The 17395-nt window shown below is 42.5% G+C and overlaps 1 protein-coding gene across 2 annotated transcripts in view; it reads right to left on the reverse strand.

The window, feature by feature from the left end:
- Positions 1 to 9580, reverse strand: part of mpl (MPL proto-oncogene, thrombopoietin receptor) — a 46970-nt gene extending 37390 nt beyond the window's left edge. Inside the window, exons 1-3 of one of the 2 annotated variants that reach the window (XM_034179519.1) lie at positions 9328 to 9579; positions 8410 to 8530; positions 8053 to 8234 (exon numbers count right to left, since the gene is read on the reverse strand). In XM_034179519.1, coding sequence (XP_034035410.1) covers positions 8053 to 8234; positions 8410 to 8530; positions 9328 to 9421 — 397 coding nt within the window. In that variant the 5' untranslated portion in view covers positions 9422 to 9579. Of the gene's footprint in view, positions 1 to 8052; positions 8235 to 8409; positions 8534 to 9327 lie in introns of both variants that reach the window. The other variant, XM_034179518.1, reaches the window with a different exon arrangement.
- Positions 9581 to 17395: the final 7815 nt, after the last annotated feature.

Raw genomic sequence — 17395 nt, forward strand, 5'->3', positions numbered from 1 at the left:
TTTTCAATAGCATCAAAGTCACAAGATGTAGTGTCGCCAAATTCACTGCACACAACAGTGATGTCCTGCTGATTATACTACAACACTCACTTTGGGAAAAAGTAATTTTAAAAGTTTTGGAGAATTTTTTATTGTTTAAATTTTCAATAGCATCAAAGTCACAAGATGTAGTGTCGCCAAATTCACTGCACACAACAGTGGTGTCCTGCTGATTATACTACAACACTCACTTTGAGAAAAAGTCATTTTAAAAAGTTTTGGAGAATTTTAATTGTTTTTATTTTCAATAGCATCAAAGTCATAAGGTGTAGTGACACAATATTTACTGCACACAACAGTGGTGTCCTGCTGATTATACTACAAAACTCACTTTGGGAAAAGGTCATTTAAAAAATTTTGGAGAATTTTTTATTGTTTAAATTTTCAATAGCATCAAAGTCACAAGATGTAGTGTCGCCAAATTCACTGCACACAACAGTGGTGTCCTGCTGATTATACTACAACACTCACTTTGGGAAAAAGTCATTTTAAAAAGTTTTGGAGAATTTTTTATTGTTTAAATTTTCAATAGCATCAAAGTCATAAGGTGTAGTGACACAAAATTTACTGCACACAACAGTGGTGTCCTGCTGATTATACGACAGCACTCACTTTTGGAAAAAGTCATTTAAAAAAATTTTGGAGAATTTTTTATTGTTTAAATTTTCAATAGCATCAAAGTCACAAGATGTGGTGTTGCCAAATTCACTGCACACAACAGGCCATGTCCTGCTGATATACTACAGCACTCAGTTTGGGAAAAAGTAATTTTAAAAGTTTTGGAGAATTTTTGATTGTTTTTATTTTCAATAGCATCAAAGTCATAAGGTGTAGTGATACAAAATTTACTGCACACAACAGTAGTGTCCTGCTGATTATACGACAGCACTCACTTTTGGAAAAAGTAATTTAAAAAATTTTGGAGAATTTTTTATTGTTTAATTTTCAATAGCATCAAAGTCATAAGGTGTAGTGACACAAAATGTACTGCACACAACCGTGGTGTCCTGATGATTATACGACAGCACTCACTTTTGGAAAAAGTCATTTAAAAAAATTTTGGAGAATTTTTTATTGTTTAAATTTTCAATAGCATCAAAGTCACAAGATGTGGTGTTGCCAAATTCACTGCACACAACAGCCATGTCCTGTTGATTATACTACAGCACTCAGTTTGGGAAAAAGTAATTTTTAAAAACTTTGGAAAATTTCTGATTGTTTTTATTTTCAATAGCATCAAAGTCACAAGATGTGGTGTCACCAAATTCACTGCACACAACAGCCATGTCCTGTTGGTTATACTACAGCACTCACTTTGGGAAAAAGTCATTTTTTAAAATTTTGGAGAATTTTTGATTGTTTTTATTTTCAATAGCATCAAAGTCATAAGGTGTAGTGACACAAAAGTTACTGCACACAACAGTGGTGTCCTGCTGATTATACTACAACACTCACTTTGGGAAAAAGTAATTTTAAAAATTTTGGAGAATTTTTGATTGTTTTTATTTTCAATAGCATCAAAGTCATAAGGTGTAGTGACACAAAAGTTACTGCACACAACAGTGGTGTCCTGCTGATTATACTACAACACTCACTTTTGGAAAAAGTCATTTAAAAAAAATTTGGGAGAATTTTTTATTGTTTAAATTTTCAATAGCATCAAAGTCACAAGATGTGGTGTCGCCAAATTCACTGCACACAACAGCTGTGTCCTGTTGATTATACTACAGCACTCAGTTTGGGAAAAAGTAATTTTTAAAAATTTTGGAGAATTTTTGATTGTTTTTATTTTCAATAGCATCAAAGTCATAAGGTGTAGTGACACAAAATTTACTGCACACAACAGTGGTGTCCTGCTGATTATACTACAACACTCACTTTTGCAAAAGTCATTTTCAAAAATGACACCTCATGACATTGATGCTATTGAAAATTTAAACAATGAAAAATTCCCAATTTTTTTAAAAATGACTTTTCCAAAAGTGAGTGTTGTAGTATAATCAGCAGGACACCACTGTTGTGTGCAGTAAATTTTGTGTCACTACACCTTATGACATTGTTGCTATTGAAAATTTAAACAATGAAAAATTCTCCAAAATTTTTTAAAAATGACTTTTTCCAAAAGTGAGTCTTGTAGTATAATCAGCAGGACACCACTGTTGTGTGCAGTAAATTTTGTGTCACTACACCTTATGACTGATGCTATTGAAAATTTAAACAATAAAAAATTCTCCATAATTTTTTTTTTAAATGACTTTTTCCCAAAGTGAGAGTTGTAGTATAATCAGCAGGACACCACTGTTGTGTGCAGTAAAGTTTGTGTCATTGCACCTTATGACTTTGATGCTATTGAAAATTTAAACAATAAAAAATTCTCCATAATTTTTTTTAAAATGACTTTTTTCCAAAAGTGAGTGTTGTACTATAATCAGCAGGTCACCACTGTTGTGTGCAGTGAATTTTGTGACACTACACCAAATGAATTTGATGCTATTAAAAATTAAAACAATCAAAAAATCTCCTAAATTTTTTAAAATGGCTTTTTCCCAAACTGAGTGTAGTATAATCAGCAGGACACCACTGTTGTGTGCAATGAATTTTGTGACACTACACCAAATGACTTTGATGCTATTGAAAATTTAAACAATCAAAAATTCTCCAAAATTTTTTTAAAATGACTTTTTCCCAAAGTGAGTGTTGTAGTATAATCGGCAGGACACCACTGTTGTGTGCAGTGAATTTGGCGACACCGCACCTTATGACTTTGATGCTATTGAAAATTTAAACAATCAAAAATTCTCCAAAACTTTTTAAAATGACATTTTCCCAACAGGACACAGCTGTTGTGTGCAGTGAATTTGGTGACACCACATCTTGTGACTTTGATGCTATTAAAAATTTAAAAAATAAAAAATTCTGCAAGGTTTTTCATAATGGCATTTTTCCAAACTGAGTAGTATAATCAGCGGGACACCCCTGATGTGTGCAGTGAATCTGGTTATATCACTCCTTATTACAATGATTTATTCAATAATTTTCTGGTGTCTTTTTTTTCCATGTATGCAGTTTGCAGACGGTCCCTAAGCTTCCGTTTCTCTGCTGCCTGCCCGTTCAAATCAGTGTTATTTTTTTCAGCTCAGAGGACGGCTCATATGGATAAAAATAAGGTTGTAGCTCGTTGTCTACCTTCCTGAGGTTAGAAACTAGTGGTGTTTGTCTTTCTACAACGTTTCTCTTAAAATCTATTGAGCCATGAACTTTGAAGCTGTGAATATCTTTCTAACTACCTAAGTCAATTTTGCATGCTTTTTTTTTTCTTTTTTTTTTTTTTACAGTGTTCTGTGTTCTGCCTGTCTGTTTATAAGAATCTTCTCGCCCAGAAGAAAAAAAGAGGCCAACAACTACTCATAACTGTGTTTGTCACTCGGAAACAGACACCTGCAGCGAGGTGTGAGCGAGAAAAGGCGCAGCGTCAGGACGCAGAGGCCCGATCTGTGACATACTGGTCAGTCACTATTAATAATTTCTTATGTCCGACCTCGTTCGTTGATCGTTCAAATTACATTCGTTAGTTCTAAAAGCCATCATAATTATTTATAGGAAAACGTTCTATTTTTATTTCTCAAACAAATGTTTGGGCTTGAAAACAGTTTGGTCTTATTTTTCTAATAAGGTTTGAACTTTGAGAGTGTTTACACACGAGAGAAAAGTGAGAAAATGTTAATGCCTGATTGAGAAAGTGTATAAAGTGTTTTTACAGGGTTTTTACAGCTTTGAAACGTCTATAATAATTGTAAAAAAATGATGCTGACTACGTCGCAATTTCGCGTAACTCCTGCGATAAACGAGGGACCACTGTAACACTTTATTGATTATATACTACAAAACAACTTATACGACAGCCGCTTTTGACGCTCTATTGGCACACGTCGTGATTGGTGGAGTTCTTTTTCTTTGCCGTCTTCCCAGCTTCCATGTCGTAAAATGAGGGTGTGTCTGAAGCGGAGTCTGAATATTTATGGGCGTGTTTATTATAATTATGATTGTTGTCACCCGCCGCATTTATCAAGGTCACGTCAGGCGTACGCTGGAAATGGGCAGGTGCGCACTGCTTGATACATGTCACGACAACTTTGGTGTACTTCAAATTTACACCGTAAATTTACGCCACAAGTGCGCAACGTTGATACATGAGGCCCAATGTCCTGCTGAAAGATGAACTGTCGCTCCAGTCTGAGGTCAAGAGCACTCTGGAGCAGGTTTTCATCCAGGATGTCTCTGTACATTGCTGCATTCATCTTTCCCTCAATCCTGACTACTTTCCCAGTTCCTGCTGCTCAAAAAACATCCCCACAGCATGATGCTGGGGATGGTGCCTCGTTTCCTCCAAACATTACACCTCACATTGGGCCTCATGTATCAACGGTGCGTACGGCAATATTTGAGCGTATATGGGGTGTACGCCAAAACGGCTGCACTACTTGGCATTTATCAATGTGGTCATTGGCGTACACTGCGCTGAAAATATACACCAGGTCGAGAGGTGGCGTAAATTATACACCAAAATGAACCAGCACTGGAATCCACATAAAAATGAAGATGATCAACATGATAAGCAGTGCCATTATACAAATCAATGCATATGTTACATAAATAACACTTTCCTGATTATACTACATAATAATCAATACAAATCCCGCTGTTGCGGGATTGTTATGGAGCACGATCCGTGGCGCTGACCGCAAAGAAAGTGCTGCTCGCCTTTTTCTCCAGACTTCGAGCCTGGAGCCAGAGCAGCACTGAGCTTAACTTCATGTGGTATGATCGTTTTAGACTATGAAATTGATAATAACAACTGTAGTTTTGTCATTCCCTTAATTCGCCCGTGCTGCAACCAGGTTTTGTCGTCTCCATTCGGTTGTCACAATAAAATAAATACAGAAATACATTTAAAAAATAAAGAAATCTGACAGATTAGGTGTGTCTTATTAATTGAGCGAGCAAATATCCACATCAAGAATTATTGACATGTGAAAAGAGAATACAGTGGTCCCTCGTTATAACGCCGTTCACCTGTCGTGGCCTCGGAGTCTCGCGGAGTATTTAGTCCAATTTTGCATGCCTTTTTTTTTACAGTGTTCTGTGTTCTGTGTATCTATTTATAAGAATCTTGTTGCCCAGAAGAGAAAAGAACGCCAACAATTACTCATAACTGTGTTTGTCACACGGAAACAAACACCTGCTGCAGCCAGATGTGAGTGGGAAAAGGTGCAGCGCCAGGACGCAGAGGCCCGATCTGTGAAATACTGGTGAGTCACTATTAATAATTTCTTATGTGTCCAACCTCGTTCGTTGATCGTTAAAATTAATTTGTTAGTTCTAAATGCCATCATAATTATTTATAGGAAAACGTTCTGTTTTTATTTCTCAAACAAATGTTTGGGCCTGAAAACAGTTTGGTCTTATTTTCCTACTAAGGTTTGAACTTTGAGAGTGTTTACACACGAGAGAAAAGTGAGAAAATGTTCATGCCTGATTGAGAAAGTCTATAAAGTGTGTAGTGAGGGGTTTTACAGCTTTGAAACGTCTATAATAATTGTAAAAAATAACGCTGACTACGTTGCGTTTTCGCGTATTACGGGCTATTTTTTAGAACGTAACTCCAGCGATTAATGAGGGACCACTGTAACACTTTATTGATTATATACTACAAAACAATTGATACGACGGCCGCTTTTGATGCTCTATTGGCACGCGTCGTGATTGGTGGAGTTCTTTTTCATTGCCGTCTTCCCGGCTTCCATGTCGTAAAATGAGGGTGTGCCTGAAGCGGAGTCTGAATATTTATGGGCGTGTTTATTATAATTATGATCGTTTCCACCCGCCGCATTTATCAAGATCACGTCAGGCGTACGCCAGAAATGGGCAGGTGTGCACTGCTTGATACATGTCATGGCAACTTTGGTGTATTTCAAGTTACGCCATAAATTTACGCCACAAGTGTGCAACATTGATACATGAGGCCCATTGGGTCTCATGTATTAACGTGCGTACGGCGATATTTGAGCATATATGGGGTGTACGCCAAAATGGTTGCGCTACTTGGCATTTATCAGTGTGGTCATTGGCGTACGCTGCGCTGAAAATATACACCAGGTCGAGAGGTGGTGTTAATTATACACCAAAATGAACCAGTGCTGGAATCCACATAAAAATGAAACTGATCAACATGATAAACAGTGCCATTATACAAATCAATGCATATGTTACATAAATAACACTTTCCTGATTATATTACATAATAATCAATACAAATCCCGCTTTTGCAGGATTGCTGGTCTATCGAGCACGATCCATGGCCACAGCGCTGACCGCAAAGAAAGCGCTGCTCGCCTTTTTCTCCACAGCCTGGAACCAGAGCAACGCTGAGCTTAACTTTATGTGGTGTGATCGTTTTAGACAATGAAATTGATAATTACAACTGTAGTGTTGTCATTCCCTTCGCCTGTGCTGCAATCAGGTTGTGTCGTCTCCATTTGTTTGTCACAATAAAATAAATAAAGAAATACATTTTAAGAATAAAGAAATCTGAAAAATTAGGCGTGTCTTATTAATTGAGTGAGCAAATATCCACATCAAGAATTATTGACCTGTGAAAAGATAATACAGTGGTCCCTCGCTATAACGCGGTTCACCTTTCGCGGCCTCGTCGTTTCGCGGATTTGTTTTGTCCAATTTTGCATGCTTTTTTTACAGTGCATTGTGGTCTGCGTGTCTGTTTATAATCAGAGCGCCAACAACTACTCATAACTGTGTTTGTCACTCGGAAACAGACACCTGCAGCCAGGTGTGAGTGGAAAAAGGTGCGGCGTCAGGATGAAGAGGCGCGATCTGTGAAATACTGGTCAGTCACTATTAATAATTTCTTATGTGTCCAACCTCGTAGGTTGATCGTTAAAATTAAATTTGTTAGTTCTAAAAGCCATCATAATCATTTATAGGAAAACGTTCTATTTTTATTTCTCAAACAAATGTTTGGGCCTGAAAACAGGTTGGTCTTATTTTTCTAATAAGGTTTGAACTTTGAGAGTGTTTACATACGAGAGAAAAGTGAGAAAATGTTCATGCCTGATTGAGAAAGTGTATAAAGTGGTTTTACAGCTTTGAAACGTCTATAATAATTGTAAAAAATAATGCTGACTATGTCGCAGTTTCACGTATTACAGGCTATTTTTTAGAATGTAACTCCTGCGATAAACGAGGGACCACTGTAACACTTTTTTGATTATACTACAAAACAATTGATACGACGGCTGCTTTTGACGCTCTATTGGCATGCATCGTGATTGGTGGAGTTATTTTTCTTTGCCGTCTTCCTGGCTTCCATGTCGTAAAATGAGGGTGTGTCTGAAGCGGAGTCTGAATATTTATGGGCGTGTTTATTCTAATTACGATTGTTGTCACCCGCCGCATTTATCAAGGTCACGTCAGGCGTACGCTGGAAATGGGCAGGTGCGCACTGCTTGATACATGTCACGGCAATTTTGGTGTACTTCAAATTTACACCGTAAATTTACACCACAAGTGCGCAACTTTGATACATGAGGCCCATTCACACCAAAGAGTTCAATCTTTGTCTCATCATACCAGAGAAATTTGTTTCTCATGGTCTGAGAGTCCTTCAGGTGCCTTTTGGCAAACTCCAGGTGAGCTGCCATGTGCCTTTTACTAAGGAGTGGCTTCCGTCTGGCTGCTACTTATGTGTGTGTGTGTTTCCTTAGGGTTTTTTATTATTATTATTATTATTTTTAATAAATTTGCATAATTCTCAAAAAAAAACCTTTGTCACATTGTCATTATGGGGTAGAATTTTGAGGAAAAATGCATTTCATCCATTTTGGAATAATGTAGCATAAAATGTGGAAAAAGTGAAGCGCTGTGAATACTTTCTGAACGTAGCGTAAATTAATATAACATTTCATTTTCTTAGTGTGCACATTGCAAAAATCTCACTCTGATCCTCCACAGACACGGTGCGAGTGTAGAGGATGGTGCTGTTGTCACGTTGCACCACTTTGAGGTGTGTATCTGTGTATAAGTAGATGTCTTCTTCAGGAAAAGAGCAGACATGGAGGAACGCTCGTTCTTCTGTTCTCTGGATGGACATGTTGCACCATTTCTCTCTGGTGTTTGTTCTTATCAGCATAAGACAAACAGAGTTTGATCGATTTTTTAACAGCTTCCCCTTGAATGATATTCTCATAGAATACGTAAACTGTTTTAATCCCAACAGATGATAGAATATGTCTCTAAACTGCAGCATGTTAAAGGAGCCAAAATCAGTTCAAAGAGTATATTTCAACAACGTACTCAGTGATGCTGTAGAAGAAATCATACATCCTGTTGTCCACCGTTTCAAAAAAACAGGTAAAATCTTTTTCTGTCCGTGTGAAACATTTTGGGTTGTCTTCGTCCTTTAAAAGTAAAACATCTGCTCCAGAAATGACACATAAGATGGCGTTAATTTGTTGGAAGAAATTATTGTAAGAAGATATCATCATTATTATTATTATTATTATCCACATTTAAAAAAATAAATGCTGTATCATGTAATTATGTTAACTGGTGCCACAAAACAATTATTTAAATGGGAAGATGAAATTGTTGTTACAATATTATTTTTGCCATTTAAACAGTTACGTTTTGCAGAACTAGTTGACTCAAGTAGATTTGCGTTAATATAGTATTTAATTTGCTGTGGGGAAAAAACGCAGCAAAAAATTGTTTATTTCATGCGGTTGTTTGCAGAATGTGTAGTAACGCTAATCTGTACTGTGCAAATGTTTTAGGCACATTTGAGATGTTTTCTTGAAAATGCCAAAAATGCCAAAAAAAAAAAAAAAAAAAAGCCAAATACTTAAAATAAAATCCATTTTTTTATTTGAAAAAGAGGCTTGTAACCAAAGGTGTTTCTATAGAAAAACAGTTTCTTTTTTTATTTGAACAGGAAAGTTTTGTTATTTCAAATTTCTTTTGTTGATCCACCGATGAAGGAAAAAAAAAATTGTTTTAAACTAAATTCTAATTGTGCCTAAGACTTTTGCACATAAATGTGCATATTCACAAATAACAATTTACAGCCAAGTGTATGTGGTATTTTTGTTCCCGTGTAAATAAAGAATAAACCAACAGTTGGTAAAAGTCCAGCTGTTTACTGGCCTAAAATGAAAGTCAGGTCCACTTTTTCTGTGCCGTACAAAATAAAGTGTCTAAATGTTGAAGTCATACCTTCAGGTGATGGACAACAGTCTGTTAGAGACACCGAACCCGCGAGCAGCCATACGAACACAGATAACATCTGCCAGCTGCACGGTTGATCCATCTCAGCAGGAGGAGACAGGTTCTGTGCCTGTGCAGCGTGTGTCTGCTCTGTGTAGTATTAAGGTCACGTGTGGTTTGAACCCGCTGAGGAGGCCGGACCACTGAATCAGGAAAAAGTACTACTACTACTACTACAAAAAAAAAAAAAAACAGGCAGTGAGAGAGAACATCAAGACTGATATTAATGTTTGAAACATCGTACAATAAACAAATAATCACTAGTACTGTGACTAAGAACAGATACTACTCCTACTACTATAGTAATACTACTACTAAATGGTAAAAGGACTGCATTTATATAGTGCTTTTCCATCTGCATCACATGCTCAAAGCGCTTTACAGTAATGCCTCACATTCACCCTGATGTCAGGGGTGAATCTGCAATATTACTACTACTATGATTGTGATACTACTCCTGCAATACCACTACTATTACAATACTTCTACAGTAATACTAGTACTCCTTGTGCAGTACTACTGCTACTGCAATACTGTTAGTATGACAACGATACTACCACTTCCATATTGCTACTACTAATACTGCTGCTATGATAGTGATACTACATCTACTACAAAATTACTACTACTGCTTCTATGCTCATGATACGACTACTGCTACGACTGTAATATTATTACTACTGCTACTACTGTTGCAATCCTACTATGACTGCAGTAATACTAGTACAATACTACTACTGTAATACTACTATGAAAATTATAATACTACTAGTGCAATTTTCCAACAACTACTATGATAGTTGTACTACTGCAATGCTACTACTATTTGTACTATTAAGAAAGTGATACTATACGATAGTGTTCGTATTATTACTGCAACACTACAACTGCAATACAACTACTACTGCAGTGATACTACTTCTTCTGCAATACTATTAAAACTACTACTGCAGTAATACTATTGCTTCTACAAAAGTAATACTAATACAATATTATTATTACTACTTCTGCAGTCATAATGCAGAAGTATCAGGCATCATCACATCCAGTCCTGCATTCTTGCTGGCAAACATCTTATGAAATGTTCTTGTTATGGTTCAGCGTGGATGAAGGACGAACCCAAAAGCAGGGAGCAGATCAGGTACATTAGAAAAGAGATTTATGTACAATGAGTTCAAATACTGAGGTTAATGAGTAAAGTGTGCGGCAATCTAGCTGCGTGGAGACCGGCCCGCTCAGCGGTGGAACCAGGGGAACCGCAGCCCAGATGTCTTCGGTTCAGGTGGAAGGGACCCGGAGCCAGGTGGCTGCCTGCAAGCTGTCGACGTGACTGGGGAGGAGAGATAGAGTGAATGCTGAGCCGGTCACTTCCAGAAGTGATTCTCACAGTCAATCAGTGACAAACTATCACAGCTGGTCCAGGAGTGCAGTTGTTAGACAGAGTGATACAGTTCAGATTCTTCAAGTTATGTTTTATCATAAAAGTTCACAGTTCAGTTTGAATCAGCGATAACTGTTTGCAGCTGGTCCAAATAAGCAGACGGCCAGGAATCAGTTCAGTTGCTTCTTAGTGTTTGTTATCAGGAAAAGTTCACAGTTCAGTTTGTATGATATTCCAAGTAGAGTTCAGTGTGAAGTGGCTCGTGTGAGCAGAGGTGAACAAACACTTAGCTGGTAGATGCGGAGTGGATGTGCTCCGCGCACAGGCTGCAGGTCAAGCTGGTCTCGGTGTGGCAGCAACGAGGACGAAGTCAGCTCTAAGCTGAAGCTCAGACAGGTGGTGTGTGAAAACACCCAAAAAGTCAGAGAAATTCTATTTCTGGAAAAATAGAGAGGCCAAGCTTACCTTGGATGGTTAGTGGAGATTCTGGCGAAGATGGAATGAGGAGCCGGGGTTCTTATGCAGGTGCTGAGTGGATGAAGATCAGGTGTGTCGATCAGCTTGCAGCATGCCAACTGTGCAGAGGGGGAAAAAAGAGCAGCAGCAGCAGGAACAGAGCAGGCAGCCCACAACAGTACCCCCCCCCCCCCCCATGGGAGCCCCCAGGCGACCTACCAGGATGACCAGGGCGATCGAGATGGTCCCGGTAGAAATCATTGATGAGTTAGGGGTCCAAGACGAGCCCCCGCCGGACCCAGGAGCGTTCTTCAGAGCCATACAGTCCACCAAGTACTGTAAGCCCCGCCCCCGATGGCGTACATCCAAGATCTTTCAGACGGTCCATGCTGGATGACCGTCCACCATCCGGGCAGGGGGTGGCAAAGGAGCAGGAGGACACAGAGGATGGGGTGGACAGGCTTCAACCTGGAAACATGGAAGACCGGGTGAATCCGCATGGACCTAGGAAGACGGAGCCGGACGGCCACTGGATTGACCACCCGGTCCACAACTAAAGGTCCGGTGAAGCGAGGAGCCAACTTTGGAGAGTCCGTAGCCAGGGGAATGTCCCGCGATGAGAGCCACACCTCCTGCCTGGGTTGATAAGCGGGGCCGGGAGCCCGATGCCGGTCCGCATGGCCCTGTGTCCAGGTCCGGGTCTTCAGCAGGGCAGAGCGGGCCGTCTCCCACACCCGGCGGCATCTCCTGAGGTGGAGCTGCACCGAGGGAATGGAGACCTTAGATTCCTGGGAAGGAATCAGTGGGGGCTGATAACCCAAAGAGGCCTCAAAAGGTGAGAGTCCAGTGGCTGAGGATACCTGGGAGTTGTGTGCATACTCCACCCAGGGCAGGTGTTGACTCCAGTCAGTTGGGTGGGCGGCGGAGACGCACCGTAGGGTGGACTCCAGGTCTTGGTTCGCCCACTCTGCCTGCCCGTTGGTCTGAGGATGGAACCCGGACAACAGGCTGACCGAGGCCCCGAGAGCGGCACAGAAACGGAGAACCAATCCACGATTCTGAGGACGACTGTGTTACCCTGGGATGAAGGTAGTCCGGTGACAAAGTCCATCCCGAGGTGTGACCAAGGTACGTCCAGGAATCGGGAGAGGTTACAGGAGACCAGCGGGAGGTTGGTGTGAAGTCTTTCCACGATCACAGACCGAGCGGGCTTGGACAAATTCTCTCACATCAGCCTGTACAGAGGGCCACCAGAAGCGGTGGTGGAGGAGGTCCAGGGTACAGTGGACCCCGGGATGACAAGACAGCTTCGAGGAATGACAGAATTGGATGACTTGAGACCGGACCTCAGGTGGAACAAAAAGACGACTAGGCGGCCCTCCCCCTGGGTCTGGATGGTGGGTGAGGGCTTCCTGGACAGCTCACTCGACATCCCAGGTCAGTGCCCCCACAATCATGGATCAAGGAAGAATGGTCTCTGGAGTCTGAAGTGGTTCCTTGGTGGGAGAGAATTGCTGAGAGAGTGCATCTTGGTGTTCTTGCTGCCAGGAAGGTAGGAAATGGAAAAGTTAAATCGTCCAAAGAACAATAACCACCTGGCTCGCCAGGAGTTCAAATGTTTGGCAGACTGGATGTACTCAAGATTGCAGTGGTCTGTCCAAACGATGAACGGAACTGCGGCCCCCTCCAGCCAATGTCTCCACTCAGCTAGCGCCTCCTTAACGGCCAAGAGTTCCCGATTACCCACGTCATAATTTCTCTCAGTGGGGGTCAGACGTCGCGAGAAATATGCGCACGGATGTACCTGATTGTCTATCTCCGACCTCTGAGATAACACGGCTCCTAATCCTGTGTCCGAGGCATCAACTTCAACGATGAGCTGGCGATCCGGGTCTGGCTGTGTGAGGAATGATGCGGTAGCGAATCGCTCTTTTATCAAAGAGAAGCCAGTGTCAGCCTGAGGTGTCCACTGAAAAACGGTTTTTGAGGGCATGAGTGCAGAGAGGGGGGCTGTGATCTGACTAAAACCACGAATAAAGCGTCGGCAGAAATTCACGAAGCCCAGGAATTGCTGTACTTGTTTAACACTGGATGGAACTGGCCAGTCCACGACTGCTTTGACCTTGGCCGGGTCAGGTTTGACCTGGTTGTGAGAAATGATGAAGCCCAAAAAAGACAGTGCCGAGGTTAAACTCGCACTTTTCTGCCTTGACAAATAACCTGTTCTCTAACAGTCGCTGGAGTACCAAGCGCACATGTTTAGTGTGGGCTTGAAGGTTCGGTGAAAAGATCAGGATGCCGTCCAGGTAAACGAAAACAAAATGATTTAGAAAATCACGCAGCACATCGTTAACAAGTGCTTGGAAGGTGGCAGGTGCGTTGGTGAGACCGAAGGGCATGACCAGGTACTCAAAATGTCCCAAAGGTGTATTAAAGGCAGTTTTCCACTCGTCCTCCTCCTTGACACGCACCAGGTGGTAAGCATTGCGGAAGTCCAATTTGGTGAATATGGTCACCCCATATAAGGAGCTAAACGCTGAATCAAGAAGTGGAAGTGGGTACCGATTGCGGACCATGATGGCGTTTAGCCCCCGGAAGTCAATGCAGGGGCAAAGGGAGCCGTCCTTCTTACCAACAAAGAAGAAGCCTGCCCCTAGGGGGGACGAAGAGGGTCGGATCAGCCCAGCGGCCAAGGAGTCCCGGATGTAGGTCTCCACTGACTCGCGTTCTGAGCGGGAGAGGTTATACAGCCTACCCGAAGGAAGCAGGGCGCCAGGAGGCAAGTCAATGGCGCAGTCATATGGATGGTGAGGAGGAAGTGAGAGAGCATGATCCTTACTGAACACTTCACCAAGGTCGTGGTACTCAGGAGGAACTAACAACAAATCGTGAGGTGGATGGACCTGGTCCTTGACCACAACGCTGGGGGAAACCGAGGAACTAAGACACCCCCTATGGCAGGCTTTGCTCCATCGAGTGATAACCCCGGACTGCCAATCAATTCCAGGATTGTGTTTGATGATCCAAGGGTGGCCTAGAACCAAGGGGGATGAAGATGGGATAACATAAAACTGTATAATCTCTCTGTGATTACTTGACACCACTAAAGTGACAAAGTGACTGGAACGGTGCGGTGAGTGATGGTAGGAAGGGGCGTGCCATCTAAAGCATGCACAGACAGTGAGGAAGGAAGTGCTTCAAGTGGCAACCTAGCCTTGGAAACAAAACTAGTGTCAATGAAACCACCTTCGGCTCCCGTGTCAATGGGCGCAGGAACTGAAAGTGTTGCACCTCCAAAACAAAGAGTGGCTGGGATTTGAGTGCGGCCAGAACCCACACCCATGAATTTAGCTTGGCTCACTTGCAGCCCGGATCCTACAGGTGAGCTTTGGCTTTTGGCCGAACAGGGCATGTGCTAAGGCTGTGTCCCTTAGCACTGCAATAGAGACACTCCCCAGCAGCCAGTCGCCGTTGTCGTTCTTCAGGGGGCAATTTAGCCCTGCCAAGTTGCATCGGCTTGCCAGCAGGGGGAGCTGTCGTGTCAGGGGAGGACTTGATGGAGCATGATAGAGGCGGTCCTGGTGTATGCCGAGGGGAGGGGTGAGTGGATGAGTCCCAGTCAGCCCGACAGCCCTTATCCCGGCGACGCTCGTTCATGCGGTTATCCAGCCTAATTATCAATGAAATAAGTGAGTCCAGATTACTAGGTTCATCCCGGACCACCAACTCATCTTTTAATGTGTTGCTGAGGCCGTTTATAAACACGCTCCGCAGTGCCGCATTATTCCAGTTGGCCTCCGCTGCTAATATGCGGAAGTCCACTTCGAATTCTGCAGCACTGCATGAACCCTGCTTCAGAGTGAGCAGCCGTTGAGAAACGGAATCTCTCCGGGTTGGATGGTCAAAAACTAAACAGAATTCTTTAGTGAAAGAATGGAGGAGCGGAGAGTCGTTGCTCCAGAGCGCGGTCACCCAGGAGCTCACGTCTCCTCTGAGCAGATTAATGATGAAAGCAACTTTACTTTTATCGGAGCTATAATGAGAAGGACGTGATCAAAAACAAGAGAGCATTGCATCAGAAAACTGGCACATGTATCTACACAACCCGTGAACGGTTCTGGGTGGCATATGTATGGTTCGGGCGGAACCGCGGAGTCAGCGCCGGAGAACGAAGAGGTGATTAACTGAGCTGGGACAGCAGGAGACGGCGTCGGAGTGTGACTGACTGAAAGCTGAGACAGCTGTGATGAGAGATCTGAGAGGCGGGTGTTGGAGTGTTTGACATGGTCTGTGAGTGTGCTCACGTGATCCACAATGGAATCTATGGCTTGCTGGAGCTTTCCGAGGTACTCTCCCTAGATGCTAAGTGCTTGCTGAAAACTATCTTCCCCCGCTGGGTCCATGACGTGGCCAGAATCTTCTGTTACGGTTCGGCGTGGATGAAGGACGAACCCAAAAGCAGGGAGCAGATAAGGTACATTAGAAAAGAGATTTATTTACAATGAGTTCAGATACTGAGGTTAATGAATACAGTGTGCGGCAATCTAGCCGCGTGGAGACCGGCCCGCTCAGCGGTGGAACCAGGGGAACCGCAGCCCAGATGTCTTCGGTTCAGGTGGAAGGGACCCGGAGCCAGGTGGCTGCCTGCAAGCTGTCGACGTGACTGGGGAGGAGAGATAGAGGCGTGAATGCTGAACCAGTCACTTCCAGAAGTGATTCTCACAGTCAATCAGTGACAAACTATCACAGCTGGTCCAGGAGTGCAGTTGTTAGACAGAGTGATACAGTTCAGATTCTTCAAGTTATGTTTTATCATAAAACTTCACAGTTCAGTTTGAATTAGAGATAACTGTTTGCAGCTGGTCCAAATAAGCAGACGGCCAGGAATCAGTTCAGTTGCTTCTTAGTGTTTGTTATCAGGAATGGATCACAGTTCAGTTTGTATGATATTCCAAGTAGAGTTCAGTGTGAAGCGGTTCGTGTGAGCAGAGGTGAACAAACACTTAGCTGGTAGATGCAGAGTGGATGTGCTCCGCGCACAGGCTGTAGGTCAAGCTGGTCTCGGTGTGGCAGCAACGAGGACGAAGTCAGCTCTAAGCTGAGGCTCAGACAGGTGGTGTGTGGAAACACCCAAAAAGTCAGAGAAATTCTATTTCTGGAAAAATAGAGAGGCCAAGCTTACCGTGGATGGTTAGCGAAGATTCTGGCGAAGATGGAATGAAGAGCCGGGGTTCTTATGCAGGTGCTGATTGGATGAAGATCAGGTGTGTCGATCAGCTTGCAGCATGCCAACTGTGCAGAGGGGGAAAAAAGAGCAGCAGCAGGAACAGAGCAGGCAGCCCACAACAGTTCTAATATTTTGAGATATGTTGTTTTCTTTTTTTTCTTCAGTTCATATGCAGAAAGTCTAGAACATATAAAATCTTAACGAACTACGAGGTCTGTCAATAAAGTATAGGTCCTTTTTATTTTTTTCAAAAACTATATGGATTTCATTCATATGTTTTTACATCAGACATGCTTGAACCCTCGTGCGCATGCGTGAGTTTTTCCACGCCTGTCGGTGACGTCATTCGCCTGTGAGCACTCCTTGTGGGAGGAGTCATCCAGCCCCTCGTCGGAATTCCTTTGTCTGAGAAGTTGCTGAGAGACTGGCGCTTTGTTTGATCAAAATTTTTTCAAAACCTGTGAGGCACATCAAAGTGGACACGGTTCGAAAAATTCAGCTGGTTTTCGGTGATACTGTCGCTTTAAGGACTTCCCACGGAGCGGGATGTCGCGCAGCGCTCCCAGGCACCATCGTCAGCCTGTTTCAAGCTGAAAACCTCCACATTTCAGGCTCTATTGATCCAGGACGTCGTGAGAGAACAGAGAAGTTTCAGAAGAAGTTGGTTTCAGTATTTTATCCGGATATTCCACTGTTAAAGGAGATTTTTTTAATGAAAGATGTGCGGACGGATTGCAGCTCCGCCACAGGAAAAACACCTCCGTGTTGATAACCATTTGTAAAATCCAGGCGGCTTTTGATGGCTTTCAGTGGAGTGAGTATCTGAGAAATTGTTTAACAGCTGGGCATGTTCCAACTTGTCCTTAAGGCTTCCAACAGAGGTGTTTCTCCATTGTTGGCAAGTAAGGAGTGTGTGCTGAGAAGGTGGAGGGAATATTTTGAAGAGCTGATGA

Source organism: Thalassophryne amazonica, chromosome 10 (genome assembly GCF_902500255.1).
Source record: "Thalassophryne amazonica chromosome 10, fThaAma1.1, whole genome shotgun sequence".
Taxonomy (NCBI): Eukaryota; Metazoa; Chordata; class Actinopteri; order Batrachoidiformes; family Batrachoididae; genus Thalassophryne; species Thalassophryne amazonica.